The following is a 25,286-nucleotide window of genomic DNA, read 5'->3' as shown; positions in this document are numbered from 1 at the left end:
GACCAGAGAAGGCAATGGCACCCCACTCCAGTACTCTTGCCTGGAAAATCCCATGGACAGAGGAGCCTGGTGGGCTGCAGTCCATGAGGTCGCTAAGAGTCAGACATGACTGAGCGCAGCACAGCATAGTATGTTTGCCCTAACTGTATCCATTTGCCTCGGCAAAGTTGAATATTTACCTTTACGGGTAAAAGAGCTTTTTATATCAAGTGAACTCTGACTCAGGTCAGACTGGGCTTTTTTCCCTTGCAGGCAGGCTTTTCCAGGGAACCACTAAACAGATTAAACTGACAGTTCTCTGAGAGCGGAGCTTTGAGGACACTCCAACCCAGTTCTTCCCCATCTGTTGGCTGCCAGGCTACTCATTTACACAGGAATTGTGAACCTGGTGATTTTCAAGGCTACCAGGGTGATGGAAAGCCAAAGATTGGAATAAAGCAAGTTAAAATGCCACAACACTCCCTGTTTCAACTGAGATTCAGCCATGGAATAGATGCTCCATGGAATGGTAAAGACTTTGGCTAATTTCTAGAGTTCTGACAAAGTTGACTCTAACTTTTTATTTATTTTTTGCCAGTTTTTAAATTGCTTTTGTGGAGAAGAAATTTTTGAAGGTCTTTATACCACCATTCTTGATGTCATTTGCTGCATCATCATATTGGGTTAGCTAAGAGAGCTCAGTTTTGCCACTAATTCACTGTGTCCTGCGGCAAGTTACAGAATCTGTCAGCCTCAGTTCCACAGCTTGAAAAATGGTTGCCTAGTGAAAGCTTCAGTTTTTCCACCTCTGAGATTCTGAGCTTCTAAAGGCCATATTTTCATCCTCATTTTCAGTTCGTTCTTATGCAGCTTTACTGAGTTAATTTTTTTAAATTCTTACCATACCCTGTCAGTCATATTTTCGTGATAATTATTTCATTCTGAATTGTAAACATCTTCTGATAACATCATTATGGCTCTTGGCTGTTCTATTCCTGCTGAGAGACTTTAAAAATGCAGTTGCTATGTATCTTACCATAGATAAGGGGGTTACTCTGCTCGCTGTTGTCTGCCCCCACCGCCCTGGGTTAGCAGCTCTTTGGCATGAAGTAGAAGATGCTTTTAAACGGGCCTTGGTACAGGGTAAGGGGACCCAGGTCTGGATGTAAAATGCCATAGCAACCAAGCCACACATCCCATGCCCTAATATAACTGCTGATGAATTGACCCCAATTTCAGCCGGCCTTGATCATATCATATTTGTAAACCATAGCCTCTGTGCTTGGTCTTCAGCTGCCTGCTGATGCCTAATTGCCATGGACACAGACCCCCTCCCCACACTCCTGCGCCTCTGGGTGCCAGGTGCCCTCTCCCTGCCCTCTTTGCACCCAGCTCAGTGAGAGTGTTGGTTAGTTGTGTCCGACTCTTTTATGACCCCATGGACTGGAGCCCGCCAGGCTCCTCTGTCCATGGGATTCTCCAGGCAAGAATACTGGAGTGGGTTGCCATTCCCTTCTCCAGAGGATCTTCCCGACCCAGGGATCAAATCCAGGTCTCTCTCATTGCAGGCAGGTTCTTAAGCATCTGAGCCACCAGGGAAGCCCTGATCAGCAGACACTGGATTCCAGGGTAGGAGGATGGGGCACAGCATCTGGTGCTACTCCCCTGAAAGCCCAGTTCCATCTCCCATTTCTCAGGTACCTGCAGGTGGGCACCAGATTGTCACTCATGCCTCCCTCTTTGCACTGAAGTGGGCCTGGGTGGCAGGAGTGGGACAGGGGTGTCCTGGTGGTTTGGCCAGGCTGGACGGGTCGCAGGGAGAAGGTGGGGTTCCAATCCAGCCCTGCCATCTTATCTTCCCTCTCTTCTTCTCTGCCTGTCCTGATCTCGGACTCAGAGCTGCTCATCCTGGCAGGAAGGGGCAGATGCGTCTGCCCTGTGCTTCCAGGGCCCCCTTTGCACCAGGTTCTAACCCACAGTCCCGCTCACGCCCCCTGCTGGCCGCTGTCTCCAGGCGGAATGGGCCCCCGGGGGGTCTGCAGCCCACCCCGCAGCCGCAGATTGGCTCCCGTGGGCGCACTGTCTCCACATCCCAGCGAGCTGAGCGCGGGACAGCCAGAGCAGGCCTTGTGTGGAGGTGGTGTGCGTGGGCGCCATGTGCTGCGTTCTGAGAGATGCCAAAAATATCGGTGAGCCGCACACCCTCCCCTTGGCTCCAAGCGCCTCAGGCATTACATCATTTCATCCGGGCCTGTGCGGCGGGTCCGGTGACAGGCGGGACACCGAGGCCCGGCCGCTGAGTGACAACCAGGGCTCCCCTGCAGACAGCAACTCAAGGCTCTTCCCGTCGTACGCAGGCCCAGGCTCCTCTCTCTGTTTGGGGTAGAATTTTGGCACCTCTGGTTGGTCTCCCGAATTGTGCTTGGTGTTAGTGTGTAAAGACATGTTCCTTTCAGGTGGTGCGGGACCGGGGGCGGGGCACGTGCCTGCTGGGAGCCGAGCCCCAGGCTGGACTGCCCACGTGCAGGTCTCAGGCCACCAGGGTAGGCGCCCAAAGAGCAACTTGGTTTTCCTACGTCTCAGCTTCATTTGCACTCTGAGCCCTGGGAACCCAGAGCTGCCCAGCTTAATCTCAGCGGGTATGGTGTTTCTTCCAGCCCTCAGCACCTGGCTGCGGCAGCTGGGCTGTGGCGCGCAGCGTCCAGGTGGGCGGAGTGGGCAGAACGCTGCTGGCCTCAGTGCCTCTGTCCAGTCCATCAAGACTGCCTCTGCGCCAGTGGCTCTGCCAGGCCTCGGGGTTCGTGTGGAGTCTTCCCTTTCTGTGGTCCCTTTGAGTTTGATGAACTGCCCCACCCAGGCCTCCCCTGGAGCCCGGGAGTCATTCTGGAGCTCTGATCCTATGGGAACCCAAGACACCATGACACATCAAAGACTGGCTTTCCTGACCACCTCTCCTCAGCCCTCTTCATCCACGGATCTTGCTGTCACTGCTTGTCAGCTGGATCTGTCTCCTTCTGAAGCCCTAGCCCTTCCTTCTTTGCCAGACTGTTTTCCACCCAAAGGAAGAAGCGTTTCCACTGGAGGACACTGAGCACGTGCAGAAAGTGGGACAGACCTCAGCCATGGCTTCTTCCGCTGGCTACTGAGCTGCTCCGAGGTGATTCTGAGGGACTTCACTGGTGATCCAGGGGTGGACGCTTCGTCGTTCAGTGCAAGGGGTGTGGTTCAACCCCTGGCCAGGGAGCTGAGATCCTACTTGCCTCTCAGCCAAAAACCAAACATGAACCAGAAGCAGTGTTGTAGCAGATTCAATAAAGGTTTTAAAAATGATCCACATCAAAAAAATCTTTTTTAAAAAATGTGATTCTCTAAAAAGAAACGGTACAAATGAACTGACAAAACAGAAAGAGACTCACAGACTTACAGAACCAACTTATGGGGGAAGGATGGGTGGAAGGGATAGTTAGGGAGTTCGGGATGGACATGTACACATTGCTCTATTTAAAATGGATAGTCAACAGGGACCTACTGCATAGCACAGGGAACTCTGCTTAATGTTATGTGGCAGCCTGGATGGTAGAGGAGTTTGGGGGAGAATGGACACATGTATATGTGTCGCCGAGTCCCTTGCTCTTCACCTGAAACTATCACAGCATTGTTTGCTACTTGGCTATACCCCAGTGCAAAATAAAAAGCTTTTTAAAAAAGAAAAATAAAAGGAAAAAAAAAAGTGATTCTGATATGGAGGGGTCACACCTCTGCCCCTTGTAAATCTACTATGAATAGACTCTTCCTTTACTGATACCAGCCTTTCCTGTCCAGAAAGTGTATCTAACTGCTTTGTCCTAAAGCTCTAAAAATAGAACCAAACAAAGCATGTCCAGGTGGCTTGACCTCACTCATACAGTTCCTGTTTGCTCCGGGAATTAGTTGGGACTCCTTATTTTGCAAATAAGGTTTGCAAAAGTTTGTTGGCTTTTTAAAAACCCAAGAGACAGACTTTGTGGCTTAGTAACTGGAAAATCACTGGTAACTGCCTTCAGGAACAGTTTGATCCAGGACTCTAAGCAGACTCCCCAGGTGCTTTGCTTTTCCTCTTTACCTCTTGGTGCTTCTTTCCTCTCTACACTCATATCCTTCCAGACCCAAAAGAAAAGAAGTATGCTCTTTCAACAATTCCATAAAAGCCCTGAGCCTCACTCTCCTGGGCCTGAAATGAGTCACATGCCTGTCCCTGAAACAGCCACTCTTGCCAGGGTGTAGAGCTGCATTGACCAACTGCAGCTCCTGACTTGGGCCACATCATATGTTGAGTCAGGCCTTGGCAGGTTCTTACGAGTTCCTGGGTGTCTGGGCCTCAGTGAACCCAGTTTCCACCCCTGCTGGAAGAGTAGGCCCCTATACTCAGTTGTTGTTCAGTCGCTAAGTTGTGTCCAACTCTTTGTGACCCCATGGACTGCAGCACGCCAGGCTTCCCTGTCCTTCACTGTCTTCCAGAGTTTGCTCAAACTCATGTCCATTGAGTCGGTAATGGCATCCAACCATCTCATCCTCTGTTGTCCCCTTCTCCTCTTGCCTTCACTCTTGCCCAGCATCAGGGTCTTTTCCAGTGAGTCAGCTCTTCGCATCCGGTGGCCAGAGTATGGGAGCTTCAGCTTCAGCATCAGTCCTTCCAGTGAATATTCAGGGCTGATCTCCTTTAGGGGTGATGGCTTTCAGATCCAGGGATGGAGCTGCTGCCTCTGCCATCAGTTTCTAGTGACAGGCAGCCTAAATGGTCTTTAACCTTCTCTCCCCCAAATGGGTTCCTATTCGTAAAAAGCTGGATTCCCTCAGTTCTGTGTTTGACCTTCTGTGACTTGAAGGAAAACCGTTTGTTAATGAAACTGTAGGATTGAATGCAGAAGTGTGCTTTTTTTAAAAAGTATTTTTTATTTTAGTATAATTGCTTTTTACAATGTTGTGTTGGTTTCTGCTGTACAACAACGTGAATCAGCTATAAGTACACATATATCCCCTCCGTCTTGAGCCTCCCTCCCAGCCCTGTAGGCCATCACCGAGTACCGATCTGAGCTCCTACAGCAGCTCCTGCTACCTGTGTGTTTTACACATGGCAGTGTATACACGTGTCACTGCCACTCAGTCTGTCCTGTCCTCGCATTCCCACCCTGTGTCCACAAGTCCTTTCTCTCTGTCTGCGGCTCTGTTCCTGCCCTGCAGCGAGGTTCATCAGGACCAGAGGTGGGGAACAGCAGTTCTCTGCCCTGCCTGCATTTGAAGTGACCTGGGGTCCTCTGCCAGCAGTTGGGCCAGGGCATGATCTGAAGATCAGGAGTTTTTAAAGCTCCCTTGCCTGGAAAATCCCATGGACAGAGAAGCCTGGTAGGCTGCAGTCCATGGGGTCACTAGGAGTCAGGCTTGACTGAGCGACTTCACTTTGACTTTTCACTTTCATGCATTGGAGAAGGAAATGGCAACCCACTCCATTGTTCTTGCCTGGAGAATCCCAGGGACAGAGGAGCCTGGTGGGCTGCCATCTATGGGGTCGCAGAGTCAGACATGACTGAAGTGACTTGGCAGCAGCAGCAGCAGCAGGGAATTCTGATGTGCAGCCAGGGCCGAGAACAACTGCTGTAAAGCAGTGGTTCCCAAACCTTAACATGCAGTGGGATCACCAGGGGCTCTTGGCCCAGGGCAGACTTTGAGAGCATAGATCTGGGTGGATGGAGTCGGAGATTCTGAGCCTCTCATCAGCTCCCAGGTGATGCTGAAGCCACAGGTCCCCTGGCTGCCCTTGGAGCAGCAGGACCACCGGGGTTCCATTCATGAGGCCTCCTGACATCCCTGGCAGGTGAACACACCACCCTCGGCCCCTGCTCACCCTCAGATTCCATCCTGCCGGGCTGCCTCCAGGAGAAAGCAGAACCACAGACTTCTCAGACACCCTGCCCACAGCAGCTGTCCCGGGGGTGGGCTTCCAGGCAGCTGAGGCACAGCGTCCCAGGTTGGTCAGCCTGTCGGTGACTCACGCCATTAAGCAGAACGCTCGGTTAATTTTCCTCTCTGAGGAGCAGTCAGTAGGGTGCTCTCCTCTGTTGCTCAGCGGGGGACATATCAGACGAGACCACAGGATTCCCTGAGCCACCTGCCCGGTAACTCAGAGCCCAGGACTGAGTGGGACTGTGTCTACCAGGAACTCGGGGCTGCCTTTCTGATGCAGCTGGCTGCTGCACCCTTGCCTTTGGGGAAAAATGTGACTCAGTGGAGATGGAAGAGGGCCCCCTGCCTGTTCGGCAACCTTTCAGCAGGAAAGCCTGCACCCATCCCAGGAGCAGGCACCCGGAAGCAGGAGTCTCCCAGGCTCCACCCTCCACCTGGGGCCTGTGCTGGTGCCTCGTGCTGCCGCCGACCGTCACCTGGTGACACTCCTCCAGTGCATGACTCCGAGTGGCCTGGCTTGGATGGAATGCTCGTAATATTCAGTTCCGCTGGCATTTAAAGAAGAAATGCATGTGGAATATGTACAGCAGTTCTTGGCACATGTAAGCTCCGCCGGCACCATGCCTTGGCTTGCTAGGAGGTAAAGTGTGAGAAATTCCCAGAGTCCTCACTTGTTCACGGGATCCCACGTGTCTGCACAGTCTGCCTCCCTCTTTCCTGTGCATCCGTCAGCTAAAGACTTCATGGGTGCACCCTTACTGACTGTGATACCATGCCTGTCACTGTGTGCACTGATGGCCCTGGCCAGTCCAGGAGGATGCGGCTCGTGTGTTGCACCCTATTAATCAGTCATGTCATATCCTCACATGCTTAGTCGAGTCTTTGTGACCCCATGGACTGTAGCCCACCCGGCTCCTCTGTCCATGGGATTTTCTGGGCAAGAATAACTGGAGTGGGTTACCATTTCCTCCTCCAGGAGATTTTCCCAACCCAGGGATCAAACTCAAGTCTTCTGCATTGCAGGCAGATTGTTTACTGCTGACCACCGGGGAAGCCCTGTATTAATTAATCACTATGCACTTATTAAGCACCTACTGCATATTTGGCTTCTTGGAATACATGAAACAATCTAGTTGATTGACATTGTTCTTAGAGAATTTGCAGTCTGATTGAGGAGACCAGCTATGCACATTAACTACCAACTGGTGTGGGGCATCTATTAATGTATATACACAACACCCTCCTCCCACCACGGCGATATTGAAGAAAATGGGAACTTGGCTGCTTCTCCAAGGCCTTTAAAATACTGAGAGGCTGGAAAAATTTGGAATATTAGATGTCCTCACATAATGAGCCAAATGTGTGTTCAGATTGCTCCATGTCCTCACTCTCCAAATGTGATGTCTCCAAATTGCAAAATAGGAAGATATTTATGTCAAACCCAGCCAGCCCACATATCTGAATCACACAGGAGCACTTTGTCAGAGCATCTTACCAAATGGCTCAAACGGAAGCCAACTATTTGAGAATCCCCCCCTCCTTAGGAGGAACTTAATAAAGCAAATTACCTTATTAAAAGTGATTTTGCCCTTTTTTTATTATTATAATTTTTTTGGCCACACCACATATCATGTGGGATCTTAGTTCCCCAATCAGGGAATTGAACCTGGGGCCCCTGCATTGGAAAGGTGGAGTCTTAATCCCTGGACCACCAGGGAAGTCCCTGCCCTTCGATTTTTATAAGCGCAGGTGATGAGGCTCACTCATTCATTAAATATTTCCCAGCATCTACTGTGTGTAGATATCAGAGCTACAGAGATGAAAAGAGCTTATCTCTTCCCTTAAGAAGTTCACATTCCAGGAGGGAAAATAATGTGGGTGGGCAGGGGCTCAGAGGAAGAATGTGAGGTTCCTTAGGGTCGTGGGCAGAGGCACTGACGCGTGTGGATGAGGCATTCCCTTGCTAGCGGAGTGTCAGGTGTGGCTGCGTGGGCGGGGTGGCGGCAGCAGGAGGCGAGAAGGCCAGGCCAGACTGAGGGGCCTCCTGTGATGCTGTCATTGCCTCTCCATTTTTCTGGCTCTCAGACAAGCAGTATAGTGACTAGATTTTTAAAATATATTTTCCATAGAGGTTCTCAGCTCGAGCACGTCTTTTCCTGTGTTGGTTAACAGAAGCATCTTCACAGAAAAATGAAGTTTGGGCCAATTTTACAGACCTTTATTTTTCCTGAGGTAATCCGATAGACTGGCAGGTATCAGAGTTCAAACCACTCATATCAGACTTGGGACAGAGGCCCAGAGAGGGAAGTGGTTTGCCCCGAGTCATTCAGCTGGTTAGTAGCTTGTTAGTGGCAGACACGGCAAGAATCCAATTCTATAGATTTACTGCAATTTCTGCCAATGATGTCAACAGGCTTCTAGCCAAGTGCTGCTCCAGGCAACTGGCAGGAGCTCCCCCGAGGGCTGTGTGGTGAGCAGTTTTAAGAATGATGCTGTGGTTGATTACTGATGTCTGCCAAGGACAGGTGATAGGAGAGACCTTGACCTGGGCTTCTTAGGAGGCAGCTGCCTTCGTGGGGCTCAGAGCTGGATGAGGTACAGGCCTTGATTTCAGCATCAGATTTTCCACTTACGCCATCCTGGACCTGCAGGGACACTGACCAGGCCCAGAGCAGGGCTGGCCGTAGCGAGCGGCAGGGTGGCTCAGGTTCAGTGCACTGAGTGCTGAGCTGGCCTCCAGTGGGGTCAGTTGCAGCTGTGGGTCTGTTGGACTTGGCCTCTAGGGAGAGAGGGCTACTGGCTGGATCACTCCTCAGAGACATCCACCCTGAAGCCAAGCCCATCCCTGACCCTTCCGTGGTTCGCTCTGCCCCTGACTCGCCCTCATGGGAGACAGGGACACCCCCGCCAGTCCGTTGTCCCTCTCCCCAGAGAAGGCTGAGCTGTTGGCAACATCCAGGCAGCTGAGAGCATCTTTAGCAGAGAGCCTATTATACAGAGTGAAGTAAGCCAGAAAGAAAAACACCAATACAGTATACTAACGCATATATAAGGAATTTAGAAAGATGGTAACAATAACCCTGTATACAAGACAGCAAAAGAGACACTGATGTATAGAACAGTCTTTTGGACTCTGTGGAAGAGGGAGAGGGTGGGATGATTTGGGAGAATGGCATTGAAATATGTATAATATCATATATGAAACGAGTCGCCAGTCCAGGTTCGATGCACAATACTGGATGCTTAGGGCTGGTGCACTGGGACAACCCAGAAGGATGGTATGGGGAGGGAGGAGGGTTCAGGATGGGGAACACATGTATACCTGTGGCAGATTCATTTTGATATATGGCAAAACCAATACAATATTGTAAAGTTAAAAAAAAAAAAAGATTCCAAAGAGTCCAAGGGCAGGTGGGTGTAAACCGCCAGCAGGACACTCAGCAGTCGTTTTTCCCCAAGTTCATTAAACCTGTTGCTTTCTTTAGTTACCATCAAATACACTGGTTATGCTTTATTATTTCAATTATAAACAAGTCAACCAGAACTTTCTTTGGAAGTGTTGATGCTGAAGCTCCAATACTTTGGTCACCTGATATGAGAACCAACTCACTGGAAGAGACCCTGATGCTGGGAAAGATTGAGGCAGGAGGAGGAGGAGGCAACAGAGGGTGAAATGGTTAACTAGCATCACCAACTCAACATGCATTTGAGTAAACTCTTGGAGATAGGGAAGGACAGAGGAGCCGGGCATGCTGCAGTCCACGGGGTCATAAAGAGTCAAACGTGACAAACAACAACAAGAACCAGAACTTTATTTATATGGATGCGTTTCGGAAAACAGAAGAGGAATCTAGGACTTCTTCAGCACTGTCTTCAGAAGGCACCCCTGCTGCCTGCTGCTCCGCAGTGTTCATAATACAGAGCCACACTTGTCATCCAGAGCCTTCCGTCAGCCCTCTAGATGTTGCCTGGAAACCGCCGACAGTGCGGTTAGCAGCCTTTAGACTTTGCAGGAACTCAGGTGCAGTTGCGAGGCTGGGCGGCAAGAGTCTGTTATTTTGAAGTGGCAGCTGCAGGTCATCAGAGAGGACGTCACCGGGAGGTGGCTTTGTGGAGGGGCCAGGCGTGGTCTGTGCACCTGCCCGGTGTGGTCACCAGCGGGGAGTGCTGCAGCTCTGGCTGCCACAGCGAGCCCTGGGGCAGGTGCCTGCCTGAAAGGAGGAGCCTTGGGAAGGTCCCAGGAAGGAAGTTCACCAAACACATCCAGGCCCTGAGGCAACAAGCTTGAAGAGTGAATAAGGAGAAAGCCAGAGCAAGGGAACAAATGGCTGTGGGGCGGGGGCGTTAGACATTCCCCCAGGGCCCTGAACCCTCACTCAGATGGGGCGATCAGTGCCCTTTGCCCGACTCTGTCGGGAGCACAGGGAGGCAGAGCCCGGGCTTGTCGATTTCCACCCTCAGCAGCTGGGCAGCGACTCAACTCAGAGGGAGGTGGCGGCAGCTCCAGCCCCACCCTGGCCGTCCACGTGGATGGAGGGAAGGAGGAAGTGGTTGTGTCTGAGCTCCCAGGGCCCTGTGCTGCACACCTGCCCGGAGGCCCCGCGGGACTGCAGGAGTTGGGAGAAGCCTCCGTGGGCTCGGGGCCCGAGGTGCTGCCCTGGAAACGGGAGCAAAGCTCTTGATCTGCACCCAGGAGTGACCCGAGAGCCCCTTTGGGGAAGGGGAGGCCTCTGTCCTTCCGGAGAATGAAAGTGCCGAAGGCCCCCTCCATGTTCACGAAGATGGCTGCCTTTTACCAGTGCATCAAGCCTGAGCCCAGGTGCGCCCCTGAGAGCTGAGAGGTGGTGGGGTAGATGGAGGGGCTGAGAGGGAGGGGGGCCCGAGCTTGCACCCCAGCCCCCGGGGCCTGAGGGCACTTTCAGTATCTGTGGTCATTTATGACCCCCTTCCTTACAGATGTCACTATATATATTATATATCTCCTTCAATTATGTGAATTCTGGAACAAAATAATGATTTTCTTTATTTCCTTTGTGACACATGCATATATTGAAACAGAGGGGAGCAGGGTGCTAAGGTGAAGGGGATGGGGAGTGAAAGGAAGAGAGAAGGGGAGGGGAAGGGGGCTGGAAGACAGAGTGTTTTCCCCTGAACATCCCATGCCTGTATAAGGTGGATCCACACGGCACAGTCTGTGTCCTTTTGGTGGAGAGAAGGCAGCGAAGGGCAACATAAAAGATCACTAGAATTGTTCCTGGAACTAACGATCAGCACCGAAGGGCACCGAAGGGCTTGTTCTTTTTTTTTTTTTTAAATGAAGTATAGTTGACATACAATATTATGTAAGTTATAGGTGTACAATGTAGCGATTCACAATTTTAAAGTTTATACTCCATTTATAGTTATTATAAAGTATTGGGTATGTTACCTATGCTGTACAGTGTATCCATGGAGCTTATTTTATACCCAGTAGTGTGTGCCTCTTAATCCCCTCCCTGTGCATCGCTTCCACTTCCTCTCCCCACTGGTAACCACTCGTTTGTCCTGTCTGTGAATCTGCTGCTTTTACGTTACATTCACTAGTCTGTTGTATTGTTTCGATTCTACATGTAAGTGAGGTCATACAGTGTTTGTCTTTCTCTTCACATGATGCCAAAGGGCTTGTTATTAACTGACAGACTTGCGGAGGGTGGTGGCCTGCCCAAGTTCTTAGGGTGCAGAGGCCGGTGGACCTGCAAAGCCACCTCGCCCTGCTGCAGGTGACCTCATCCTTTGAAAACGTTTGGCCTTTGGTGCACTGTGCTTCCACCATGATAGTACAAAGGGAAGCAGAGCTCCAATGTGGTGGAAATGCATTTGCAAGTATAAGTAAACAACTTGCATGCCTCATACACCAAATGGAAAATTCCAGTATGGCAACCTCTATCCAGCCAAGTGCTGGTCATGTCTGCACATCATCTGGGCTGGGTGGACGGTCTTGGGAAACAAATATTGCCACTTTGTCAGCATACATCTAGAGGTGTGGGGGATGCTGGGAGACCTGGGAGACCTGGCAGACCATCCACTCCCCTCCAAGCCTCACTTGCTTCTTTTGCTACATAGGGACAGGAACCCAACAACCAAAGGCTTCCTTGTGAACACATATCTTTGTACTGTTGCAAAGCCCTATGCAGGAAAGTCACCATGGCTGCTATTGTTTCATTAAAATCTTTTTTTTTTTACTTATAATTATTCAACCTCAGTGTCTGATGCTGCCTGTTTTGAATGGGCCAGAATAGAGTGGTGGTGTGATGTCTCCTCATTAATAGACTTTGGAGCATGACTTCCTAATTAAAAAAGAAAAACAAACAAAACAAAACTTGAGCTCTGCATCTGCTGTGCTACAAAACTGCCAATCACATATGGAACATCCTAGATAAATTTAGCCTTAAGAACTTTCTTCATGTCCTTATTTTTGGTAGACATGCAGAAAAGAGGGGAATTTACTACCTAAAAAAATTCAAATTAAAAACAGACCAGCCCTCATAAAGCTTCCCTGCGCCCCAGGGTTTGGGTCCATTCATCCCAAGTGGGTAGTGATTAGCACAATTCACAGCTCACTCAGAGACTGTAAGTTTCCAAGTCAGATCACATCTTGGCAAGATACCCCAGTGTTAGAATGTTTTCTCAGGAATTGTACAAATGCAGTTTCTGAGGTTGCAAAGTTCAATGCTCACCTCTTTTATTTATTTATTTTTGGCTGTGCTGGTTTTTTGTTGCTGTGAGGGCTTTTTCTCTAAGTTGTGGCGAGAGGGGGCTACTCTAGTTGCCGTGCTCGGGCTTCTCATTGCAGCGGCTTCTCTTGTCGCAGAGCACGGGCTATGTCATGTAGGTTTCAGTAGTCTCGACTCCTGGGCTCTAGATAGAGCACAGAACGTAGTTGTGGTTCACGGGCTTAGCTGCTCCACAGCTTGTGGGATCTTTCCAGATCAGGGATCAAATGAGCGTCTCTGGCATTGGCAGGCAGATTCTTTACCACTGAGTCACCAGGCAAGCACCTTACCTATTTTTGAAATTATGGTTTTATAAACATATCTCATAGATTTGTTTTATTCTATTAACATAAAAACGCCTAAAGTAGCATTTTAAAAATCTCGTATGAAAACATTCATTTCTGAGCGAGCGAAGCAGGTAACTCGTGTGAAAGCTGTCGTGTATTGCATGAGCTCATTGAGGAACTCCATGGAGACACAGGCTGCGTACTTGAACGCAGGTTCCTGTCTGTATGTCTATATACGTCTATAGGAGGGTATGCATTCCCAGCTAAGTAGCTTACCAGTGCACTTCTTCATAAGGACTCTGAGTACTGCAAAATCAACTGTTACATAAGTTTCAAATAAATGGTATAGTTTATCTTACATGGGACACTACATATACGCTTATAAACTATGCTATTTGTCTGGCAAAGAAACAGGCTAGCCACTTCTGGTCCACTGCCTCATTCTCTCTGGATCCTCTCACTGTCCCTGTCAGCACCCTAGCTTAAGGGAACCCCAAGGACAGGAACCAGGCATCTGAAGCAGGGTCCTCCTTGCATCCATGTTCCTTGACTCCCAAAGGCTCTGCATGGTTCTAGGGCAGGTGATGTCTAGGGAGCCAAGGACAAGAAATCAGACTAAAGAAATGTGACATCATTTAGCTACGTCATGGACTTTTTTTTTTTAATTTATTTTTGGCTGTGCTGAGTCTTTGTTGCTGAGTGTGGGCTCTAGGGCTCCTGAGCTCAGTAGCTGTGGTGCATGGGATGAGTTGCTCTGAGGCATGTGGAATCCTCCCAGAACAGGGATTGAACCCATGTCCTTTGCACTGACAAGTGAATTCTTAACCACTGGACCACTGGGGAAGTCCTCAGTCATGAGCTTTGAAAGACACCTGTCTTGGAGACACTGGAGTGTCGCCTGGTCTTGGGAACTGTGACTGAGTAGTGGATGCTGTGTCATCTTTCTCAGAAGGTGAATCCTCTGTCTGACAAGTGTTGTGAGTGCCTCTGATTCATTTGCTCATTCATCCATTCGTTCATTCAACAATCTTTTTGGGGGACCTCCTGTGTGGCAGTACCATGCTTGGTATGTGTTCCCTGTTCTCAAGGAGTTAGTCTTCAAGTTTTACATCTTTAGCCAGATAGGAGATGACTCACTTCTCTAGGTCAAGCCTAATTTTAGGTTTTTTACAGACTATCAATTACTGGTCTCTAGGAAACTGACTTCCCTGTAAGTTCCTTTGCTCCCCTCCTGCTGTCCTCTGAGCACTATGACTCTGTGTTTGAGTTCTTGGTTTTCAGCCCTTTGCTCATCTGATTGCTTTGCTTTCGTTTTTTCAAGCAATGTTTACAGTGTTGTGTTAGTTTCTAGTGTATAGCAAAGTGATTCATGTATATGTATCTGTAATATATATATACTCACACATACCTACACACTGAGTTGTTGTTCAATCATTAAGTCATGTCCAACTCTTTGCAGCCTCATGAACTGCAGCACACCAGGCTTCCCTGTCTTTCACTATCTCCTGGAGGTTGCTCAAACTCATGTCCATTGAGTCGGTGATGCCATCCAACCATCTCATCCTCTCTTGACCCCTTCTCCTTCTGCCCTCAGTCTTTCCTAGCATCAGGCTCTTTTCCAGTGAGTCAGCTCTTCACCTTAGGTGGCCAAAGTATTGGAGCTTCAGCTTCAGCATCAGCCCTTTCAATGAGTATTCAGGGTTGATTTCCTTTGATTGACTGGTAGTGTTCCATTGTGTGTATATATACACCACATCCTTGTCCATTCATCTGTTGATGGTAGGTTGTTTCCATATCTTGGCTATTGTAAATAGTGCTGTCATGAACATTGGGGTGCATATCTTTTTGAATTATAGTTTTCTCTAGATATATGCCCAGGAGTGGGGTTGCTGGATCATATGGAAGCTCTATTTTTAGCTTTTTAAGGAACCCCCATACTGTTCTCCATAGTGGCTGTACCAATTTACATTCTCATCCACAGTGTAAGAGAGGGTTCCCTATTTGCTACGCCCTCTGCCTATTTCGAGCCTTTTTAATCATGGTCATTCTGACTGATATAAGGTGATAACTCCTTGTAGTTTTGATTATTTCTCTAATAATTATCGATGCTGATCATCTTTTCCTGTGCCTGTTGGCCATCTTTGTATCTTCTTTGGAGAAATGTCTATTTAGGTCTTCTGCTTGTGTTTTGATTGGGTTGTTTTGTTTTTGTTGAGGTGTATGAGCTATTTGTGGAGAAGGCAATGGCACCCCACTCCAGTACTCTTGCCTGGAAAATCCCATGGATGGAGGAGCCTGGTGGGCTATAGTCCATGGGGTCGCTGAGAGTCGGACACGACTAAGTGACTTCACTTTCACTTTTCACTCTTATGCATTGGAGAAGGAAATGGCAACCCACTCCAGTGTTCTTGCCTTGAGAATCCCAGGGACAGGGGAGCCTGGTGGGCTGCCGTCTCTGGGGTCCCACAGAGTCGGACACGACTGAAGCGACTTAGCAGCATGAGCTATTTGTATGTTTTGGAAATCAAGCCCTTGTCAGTTGCATCATTTGCAAATATTTTCTCTCAGCCTGTAAGATTGTTTTTCCCTTTTCTTTATGATTCCCTTTATGATTCCCTTTATGAATTTCATTAGGTCTCGTTTGTTTATCTTCACTTTTGTTTCTATTGCCTTGGGAGACTGACCTAAGGGAGCATTGCTACAATTTATGTCGGAGAAAGTTTTGCCTGTGTTCTTTTCTAGGAGTATTATGGTGTCGGGTCTTATATTTAGTCTTTTGGCCATTTTGCTTGTCTTTGGGTATGGTGTGTGGGTGAGTTCTAATTTCAGTGATTTACATCCAGCTTTCGCAGCACCGCTTGCCTAAGTAACTGTCCCTCATTGTATATTATTGCCTCCTCTGTCAAAGGTTAACTGACCGTAGGTGTGTGGGTTTATTTCTGGGTAATTTCTTTGCTTTCTTTTCTCCATATGTCAGACTGGATCTACCTTTTCTCCTCCCTGTTGTTCCCAACAAATGAATGAAGCAGGTTTTATGCACACACCTCAAGGTGTACTCTGAAAGGTCAAATCCTCTGGTTTTGGGCATAAAAGTGTCTATCATGAGGCAGTAAAGCCAGCACGATTTTCAAGCAGAGATTTCTCACAGGAACTTTACAAGCCTTACACATTCCGTTGCCTCAGTAATGTGAAACTTCTTTTTCTAAAAAAAGGTACAGGCAGATCTTGGTGTGAGTCACTAGAGAACAATAGTCAAGTCACAGTTTATTTTTGTCTTTTTCCCCCAAAAAAGGAAAAATTGATTAAATGTTTAGGGAAGGTGAGCAGGTTTAAATCCATAAAGGGGAACCGGATCACAGAATTGTGCAAACAGAGATGTGATGAAAACTGGCGAATGCAGTGAACAAAAGGTCAGGGCTTCTAACTATGCATTGTGGAAGGTGCTGGCTTCTCTGATCAGACCTGCCAGTGGGAGTGAGGGCTGAGCAGAAGTTAATGAGAAGAAAGGGGAGCATGAGAGCAGGGAAGAGCATTCAGGCAGAGGGAACAGCATCTGCAAAGGCCCTGGGCTGGAGGGAGATGAAGCCTGCAGGGCAGGGAGAGCAGGCTGGGCACACTGGTGCCGATTGTGAGTATGGCTGAAATCCAGATGACCTGCTCGTCTGTCCATGCTTAGATTTACCCAGATAAATACTGGGTAAGATCGTATCCAAGATCTTATCCTTCCTCCTTTCATATCAGCTTTACAGTGGGATTGCTAGAGACACATTGTATCATGTCTTCTTTTCCAAAAATGTCTTTCAGTTCAGTCAGTTTAGTTCAGTCGCTCAGTCGTGTCCGACTCTTTGCAACCCCATGAATCACAGCATGCCAGGCCTCCCTGTCTATCACCAACTCCCAGAGTTCACTGAGACTCACGTTCATCGAGTCAGTGATGCCATCCAGCTATCTCATCCTCTGTCGTCCCCTTCTCCTCCTGCCCCCAATCCCTCCCAGCATCAGAGTCTTTTCCAATGAGTCAACTCTTCACATGAGGTGGCCAAAGTACTAGAGTACTTCACCTTTTTATCTGGTCATTCTTTTTTTCCAGCAGCTTTATTGCCGTATAATTTGTATAACCATAGAGTTCACCTGTTAGGAGTGTGCAGTCACCAGTCTATTTCCAGAGTTGTGCTACTATGAACAGAAAGTGATTTGAGAATGTATTCATCTCCCCCAAAGAAATATTCATCTCCCCTTCTGCTCATTAGCATCTCTTCCCATTCTACCTCCCTCTCCAGAGCACCCCACTCCCGACCTTGGCAGACACTAACTTACTGTCTGTCTCAATGGATTTGCCTATTATGGGTATTTTTTTAAAAATATTTATTTATTTTTTGGCTGTGCTGGATCTTCATTGCTGCGCGTGGGCTTTCTCTAGTTGCAGAGAGCAGGGGCTACTTGCTCGCTGTGGTGCGTGGACTCCTTTTGTGGTGGATTCTCTTATTGCAGACTGTGGGCTCTAGGGCGTGAGGGCTTCAGTAGTTTCTGTCACACCAGCTTAGCTGTCTGGCAGCATGTGGGATCTTCCCAGACAGGAATCTGAACCGGCATCCCCTGCAGGGCAAGGCAGGTTCTTAACCACTGAACCACCAGGGAAGCCTTGTTCTGGGTATTTTATATAAGTGAAATCATTAAGTATGCGGACTTTTGTGTCTGGTTTCCTTTGATGTAGCATAATGTGTTCAAAAGTGACCCATACTGTAGCATGTGTTAATGCTTCATTCCTTTTTATGGCTGGATAATATTCTGTTGTATGTTATATATCATATTTTAAATGTATTCATCAGTTGTTGAGCTATTTCCACCTTCTGATTATAAATAATGCTGAACATTGGTGAATACATTTTTTGTGTGTGCATTTCCCCCATTTTTATTGTTGTAGAATGCACATAAAATGTTGCCATCTTGAGCATTTTTAAACATACAGGTCAGTGGTTTAAGTCCATCCATTTTGTTGAGCAACCAGCACCACCACCCATCCTCAGAACTCTTTTCATCGTGCAAAGCACAAACTCTGTACTATTAAACCAAACGTGCACCACCACCCCCGCCCCCGGCACAAGCCCCTGGTAGCCACCATTCTGCTTTCTGAATCTGTGATTTTGATTCCCCAGCATAAGTAGTGGAGTCATTCAGCATTTGTCTTTTAGTGACTGGTCTGTGTCACTTAGCATAACATCCTCAAGGTTCATCCACGTGGCAGCCTATTTTAGAATTTCTTTCCTTTTTGCAGTGGATAAGAACATACTTGCTTCTGTCATTTTGCTCTTTGTTTTCTCTATGCTTATAGGTTTTTTATCCTTCATTTCCTGTATTACTGTCCCCTATTAGTTGATTTTTTAATATTTATTTTTATTTATTTATTTTTCTGCATCAGGTCTTAGTTGCGGCATGTGGGATCCCTGACCAGGGATCAGACCTGGGCCCGCTGCAATGAGAATGTGGAATCTTAGCCACTGGACCACCGGGGAAGTCCTGATTTGGTTTTTTGTTGTTGTTGTTGTGAAACTTTTAAGTTCCTTTCTTATTTCCTCCTGTGTGTGTTCTACAGCTGTTTTGTGGTTGCCACAGGGATTACATCGGAGAAGGCGATGGCACCCCACTCCAGTACTCTTGCCTGGAAAATCCCATGGATGGAGGAGCCTGGTGGGCTGCAGTCCATGGGGTCACTACGAGTCGGACACGACTGAAGCGACTTAGCAGCAGCAGCAGCAGGGATTACATTGAACATCCTAAAGTTATAATACTCTAATTTGGATTTGTTCCAGCTTAACTTCCATGACACACAGAACCTCTGCCCCTTTTCACTTCTGTTCCTCTTCCTTTCCGTTGTTGATGCCACAGAATAAGATCTTTAAGCACTGTGTGTCTAAAAACATAAATTAATAATTTGAAAAAAATACAGTAACCTCTTAAATTAGCTAGAAAACAAAATGTGGAGTTACAAACAAAAGTTACAATAATACTAGCTGTTAGACTACTAATTGCTCTTTAAAAATGTGTAAGTCTCTTAAATTATGTGGAAAACAAAGTGGAGTCATAAATCAACCATAAACCAGTGTTGACCCTTGAACATTGAGGGCTGTTGTTAGGAACAGCAACCCTCCACACAGTCCAAAATCTGAGTCTAGCTTTACAACTGGCCCTTCGTATCTGTGGCCTATCCAGGGATTCCACCAGACATGGATCGTGTAGTACTGCAATACATATTTGCTGGAAAAAATCCACATGTAAGTGGACCTGGGCAGTTCAAACCCATCTTGTTAAAGGGTCATCTGTACTGGCTTTTATAATTGCCCATGTATTTCCCTCTACTAAGTTTTTAAGTTAGTTTTTTTAAATTGAACTATAATTGATTTACAGTATTATGTTACAGGTGCATAATATAGAGAATCACAGATTTTAAAGTTTATACTTCATTGATTATAAAGTATCAGCGATATTCCCTGTGTTGTACAATGTATCTTTGTAACTTATTTTGAACCTAATAGTTTGCACCTCTTACCTACCTCCATAGTACCCCTTCCCCCTTCTCCACTGGTAGCCACTTGTTTGTTCTCTATATCTGTGAGTCTGCTTCTTTTTTGTTATATTCACTAAATCTTGTATGTTTTAGATTCCACGTATAAGTGATATCATGCAGTATTTGTCTTTGATTTATTCCTCCAAGTCCATCCATGTTGTTGCAGATGACAAAGTTTCATTCTTCTTTGGCTGAGAAGTATTCTATTGTGTTTATCTTCTTTATCCATCTTCTTTATCCATTTTTAAAATACAGTTTCAAGTTACTGTCTAGTTCCCTTTTATTCTAGCCTGCAGGACTCCCTTGAACATTTCCTGCAGGGCATGTGTAGTGGTAATGGACTCCTTCATCTTTTATTTATCTGGAAATGTCTTAATTTCTTACCATACTTTTCAAGGACAGCTTTGCCACATTTAGGGTTATTGGTTGACATTTTTTTCCTTTTAGCACTTTGACTATATCCCCCTCCTGCCTTCTACCCTCCAGAATTTCTGATGAGAAATTTGCTGATAATCTTACTGGGGATTCTGTGTATGTGATGATTTGCTTCTCCCTTGCTGCTTTCAAGATTCTTTATCTTTGGCTTTCAACTGTTTGATTATAATGTATCTCAATTCATTGAGCTCCTTGGTTGTTGTTATTTGTGTCTTTCATTAAATGTGGGAGGTTTGGGGCCATTATTTTTTCAAACATTCTCTTTACCCCTTTTTCTCTCCCCCACCTCCTTCTGGGACTCCTACAATGTGTATTTTGATCCATTTGATGGTGTCCCATAGGTTCCTTGTACTTCCCTTGTATCTCAGACAGTAAATAATCTGCCTTCTATACAGGAGACCTGGGTTTGATCCCTGGGTTGGAAAGATCCCCTGGAGAAGGGAATGGCCACCCACTCCAGTATTCTTTCCTGGAGAATTCCACGGACAGAGGAGCCTGGTGGACTACAGTCCATGGGCTTGCAAAGAATCAGGCACTACTGAGTGACTAACACCTTCATTTTCATAGGTCCCTTATGCTCTGTTCAGTTTACTTCAGTGTTTTTCTTTCTATTCCTCAGACTCTAAGGAATTCCTCTATCTTCAAGTTTTCTGATTCTTCTACATGCTGAAATCTGTCTTTGAAACCCTCTACTGAATCTTTCATTCCAGTTACTATTTCAGTTGTCTTTTTTTTTAGCCCCAGATTTTTTCTTCCTTTTTAGGCTTTCTCTCCTTTTATTAATACTTCCATTTTGTTCATACATTATTTCCTTGAGTTTCTCTACTTCTTTAGTTCCCTGAGCATCTTTAAGATCATTGTTTTTAAGTCTTTGTCTAGTAGATTAGCCACCAGATCTTTTTCAGGGACAGATTCAAAACTGGACATTTGAATCTAATAATATGATACCTCTGGAAATCAGTTCTCCCCCTTCATCTGGGTTTGCCAGGCTTTATTTTTTGTGCCAAGGATTGGCCTAAGGTATAATCTTAAGGTCTTCTAAGATCTTTTATAAGCCTGTGAGTCTCCCTGGGCATATGCAGTAACTTTCTCATCTCTCCCATATATACAGTAGCTTTGGAATGTCCTAGTAGTCAATGCCTGGCTCCAAAAGGGGAAATCAGAAAACTGAAGTGGGGAAAGGGGACATGGGGCACCCAGCCCAGCCCTTTAAATCTCCCAGAAGTTCGTGCAGCCAGAAGGGGAGGGGCTTGCAACAGTAGGGGAAGGCGCAACAACAGTGGCAGCCTTGCCGCTCTGCCACCGTAAGCACTAACCACAGCATAGATCTCTAGTACCTGGAGAGCTGGCTCCTTTTCGCCCACCATGGTTCCTTAAGGCTGTGTGCAAGCTGCTCTCAGATGCATGGCTGCCTGGCAAGAGAGTTGGGAATGGGAGTGAGTAGATGCTGTTGAACTATGAGCTGAAATTGACTGAAATTACCTGCAGTTTACATACCAGCCTTCCTCTGGGAGTTGCAAGCCTTAAATGGACTCTGAAATAGCTACACCAAACAGATTCTGCCAGTGTAGTTGTTGTCTAGGTGGGAGAGAGATTCCTGGTGCCTCCTACTCCATGGTATTCCTAGAATCTTCCATAGACATATGTGTTTATTTCTCTAAGGTAAATACCTAGGAATGGAATTGCCAGACTGTATGGTATCTTTATGTTTTATGAGGTTTCTTCCCCAAGGAGCTATTTTCCAAAGTGTCTGTAATGTTTTGCATTTCTGTCAACAGTGAATGAAGGTGCTTGCAGACGCTTGTTATTGTCTGTCTTTCTATGTAGCCAGTCTAGTGGGTGTCAAGTAGTATCTCACTTTGGTTTCAGCTTGCAGTTCCCTAGTGACGGGCTTCCTTGGTGGCTCAGTGGTAAAGAATCCACCTGGAATGCAGGAGACAGGGAAGATCACCTGGATAAGGAAGTGACAGCCCTTTCCAGTATTCTTATTTGGGAAATCCCATGGACGGAGGAGCCTGGCGGATTATAGTCCATGGGATTGCAAAGAGTTGGACATGACATAGTGACTAAACAACAAAAATGGTCAAACATCTTTTCATATGCTTATTGGCTGTTTGTTTACTTTCTTGTACAAGTATCTGTTTAAATCTTTCATCTACTTTAAAATAGATGTCTTTTATTATTGTTATAAGAATTATTTATGGATTCTGGATACAAATCACTTACCAGATACACGATTTGCAAAAATTGCTCACAGTGTGTGGGCTCCCTTCACACTTTCTTGATAGATAGATTTGAAACAAAAAGTTTAGAAATTTGGTAAAGTCCAACTTATGTTATCTTCCCTTTTAGTGTTGCATCTCAGTAATCATTGCCTAGCCCAAGATCATAAATTTATTCCAATGTTTTCTTCTAGGATTTTTTATAGGTTTAACACTTACATTTAAGTCTGTGATCCACTGTGAGGCAATTTTTATGTGTAGTGTGAGGTAGGAATATAAATTATGCTTTGGATGTGAATGTCCAGTTGTTCCAGCATTTGTTGAAAAGACTGATTCTTCCCACATTGAATTGTCTTGGAACCCATGGTTGAAATCAATTGGCCATAAATATATTTTATTTCTGGACCCTGAATTCAGTTTACCTATATGTCTGTCTGTATGCCAGTACCATGCATTCTTTTTTTAATTTTTTAGTTGGAGGATAATTTCTTTACAATGTTACAATGTGTTGATTTCTGCTGTGCCATAATGGGAATCGGTCATGAGTATATACATATATATCCCCTCCTTCTTGAGCCTCCCTCCCACCTCCGCCCCTAGTTGTCACAGAGTGCCGGGCTGGTCTCCCTGTGCTATATAGCAGCTTCCCACTTTCACTTATTTTTAATCGGAGGATAATTGCTTTCCAGTGTTGTGTTGGTTTCTGCCGTACAACAGTGTGGATCAGCCATAAGTATACATATGTCCCCTCCCTCTTGAAGCCCCGTCCCGCCTGCCCCCGGGTCCCTCCCCTGTCGGTTGTCACAGGGCACAGGGTTGAGCTGCCTGTGTTACATGGCAGCTTCTCCCTAGCTGTTTTGTGTATGATAGTACCATGCATTCTTGGCTGCTGAAGATTTGTGTCAGTTTTGAAACTGAGAAGTATGAATCCTCCATCTTTGTTTTTCACTTTCAAGATTGTTTGGGGTCCTTTGTATTTCCATATGAATTTTCAGATCAACTTGCCAATTTCTGCAAAAAGAAAAACAAAACAAAACAAAAATTTCCGGGGAAAAACAATCCAGGTGGGATTTTGATAAGGATTGCATTGAATCTGTGTTATCAGTTTGGAAAGTATTGCCATCTTAAACGTGTTTTTTTCAGCCACAAACACTGGATAACGTTCTGTTTATCTGTGTCTTCTTTAATTTCTTTTAGCAATGTTTTGTAGTTTCCAGAGTACAGGTATTCTGCCTCCTTGGTTAAATTTGTTCCTGAGTAGTTTATTCTTTTGTATGCTATTGTCAATGGAATTTGTTTTTTTTTAACTTCATTTTTGGGTTGTTTACTCCTGGTGAGAGAGCAATGGATGTGACAGGCATCGAAGCTCACAGCCTTGAAAGTAAGGGCAGGGGTAGGCAGATACCTTACAAACAAGTTGCTGTTGAGAGCTGTGGTGAGCATGGTGAAAACAGGCACAGGGGCTGAGAAAGAATATCACACAGAGGTAAGTGTAGCTTGGAGGCTGGTGTGGACTGAGCGGGTCTGTAAGGGTGAACACGAAGGCTCTTTTGTACATAATTATGGGCTCAGGGTCTTGTACTCAGGATACAGATGTTTTTCTTTGCATTGTGTAAATAAGTATAATGCATGGGTATCTTTAAAATATCATAGTTAAAACCTGTTCTCTTTCTTCACGTGCGTACACTGCTGTAGAATTTTTTAGTATGAGCTGCAGCTAATGATAGAATTCTGCCAAAAACTGGGGAGAAGCCTGTGGTGAGTTAGGGTTCAGAGAGCGAGAGTGGGAGCAGCCTCCACAGGGATCTTTCTTTGGATCCAGGACTCCCTTGGATTCTGTAGGCACCCAGATGCACGCTGTGTGGAGGGGGCTGGAGGCTAAGCACCCTCTTGAGTTAATGAGAAGCCCTGAAGAGGCCCCTCAGGCCCAGATTTGAAGAACAAGCTTTTCTGTTCTTGGACTTGAGCTGTCAGAGCAACAGAGTGGGAGGGGGGAGGGCAAAAGCTGGTTGAGGGAGTGTTGGGACCACTTGATCTGAACCTTGAGTTCCAGCAAGAAGCAGGAGGGATCCTGGGAGATACTGGGTATTTAACACATTGCTTTTCTAAATAAAAGGGCTTCCCTGGTGGCTGAGACGGTAAAGAATCAGTCTGCAATGCAGGCGATCTGGGTTCAATCCCTGGGTTGGGAAGATCCCCTGGAAGAGGGCATGGCAACCCACTCCAGTATTCTTGCCTGGAGAATCCCCATGGACAGCGGAGCCTGGTGGGCTACAGTCCATGAGGTCCCAAAGAGTCAAACACGACTGAGTGACTAACACTTTCTAATTAAGTTTCTCCTTCTGGCTTTTTCTTGAACTTTACTCAGGTGGGGGAACGTGTATTCAGCAGTACTGGTTACTAGGCTCAACAGAGAAGACATTCCCTTTGTAACAGCTGCAGAGTGTTTGCGCCTGAAGCATCCAAGTGGAGGGGCCGGTTCTCCATCCTTGCACCTCAAAGTCTCAGGGGGCGGACATGCCTCCGTGGCCTGGAACATAGTTTTATCTGTGACTTGGCAGCAGTTTTATTCACGGTCCGTCGAGCTGTGGGGGCACTGGAAGATCAGGGCTCATTTAGGAGCCCGGGTGTTTTGATCGCTGATACTGGTGGCTCTGAAGTGACCTGTTTGCCCAAGGAGACTGTGCCCTCATGGGGCAGAATGGGCCATCCCTAGGGTATACCTGTTGTGTGTGTTCTTGTGACCTGTTTGCCCAAGGAGACTGTGCCCTCATGGGGCAGAATGGGCCATCCCTAGGGTATACCTGTTGTGTGTGTTCTTGTGACCTGTTTGCCCAAGGAGACTGTGCCCTCATGGGGCAGAATGGGCCATCCCTAGGGTATACCTGTTGTGTGTGTTCTTGTGACCTGTTTGCCCAAGGAGACTGTGCCCTCATGGGGCAGAATGGGCCATCCCTAGGGTATACCTGTTGTGTGTGTTCTTGTGACCTGTTTGCCCAAGGAGACTGTGCCCTCATGGGACAGAATGGACCATCCCTAGGGTATACCTGTTGTGTGCGTTCTAGTCTGCAGTTGTGCGGAGGTGTGAGCCCCTGGTGAGAAACGA

The 25,286-nt window shown here is 46.8% G+C and overlaps 1 protein-coding gene across 7 annotated transcripts in view; it reads left to right on the top strand.

Annotated features, from left to right (window-relative positions):
• CRACDL (CRACD like) overlaps nucleotides 1-25,286 on the top strand; it is a 130,032-nt gene that overhangs the window by 49,326 nt on the left and 55,420 nt on the right. Inside the window, exon 1 of one of the 7 annotated variants that reach the window (XR_006639771.1) lies at nucleotides 10,441-10,738. The exons of 4 other annotated variants lie outside the window; for them this stretch is intronic. Coding sequence is in view for 2 of the 3 variants with exons in the window: in XM_025260683.3 (XP_025116468.3) it covers nucleotides 10,665-10,738 (74 nt within the window). In the remaining variant the exon portion in view is untranslated. Of the gene's footprint in view, nucleotides 1-10,440; nucleotides 10,739-25,286 lie in introns of those variants that run through there. 2 more of the 7 variants (XM_025260683.3, XM_025260684.3) reach the window with 2 other exon arrangements.

This window comes from Bubalus bubalis, chromosome 12, assembly GCF_019923935.1.
Source record: "Bubalus bubalis isolate 160015118507 breed Murrah chromosome 12, NDDB_SH_1, whole genome shotgun sequence".
NCBI classification, from domain to species: domain Eukaryota; kingdom Metazoa; phylum Chordata; class Mammalia; order Artiodactyla; family Bovidae; genus Bubalus; species Bubalus bubalis.
Note: the sequence above shows the minus strand (reverse complement) of the source record. Positions and strands in the feature narration are given on the sequence as shown.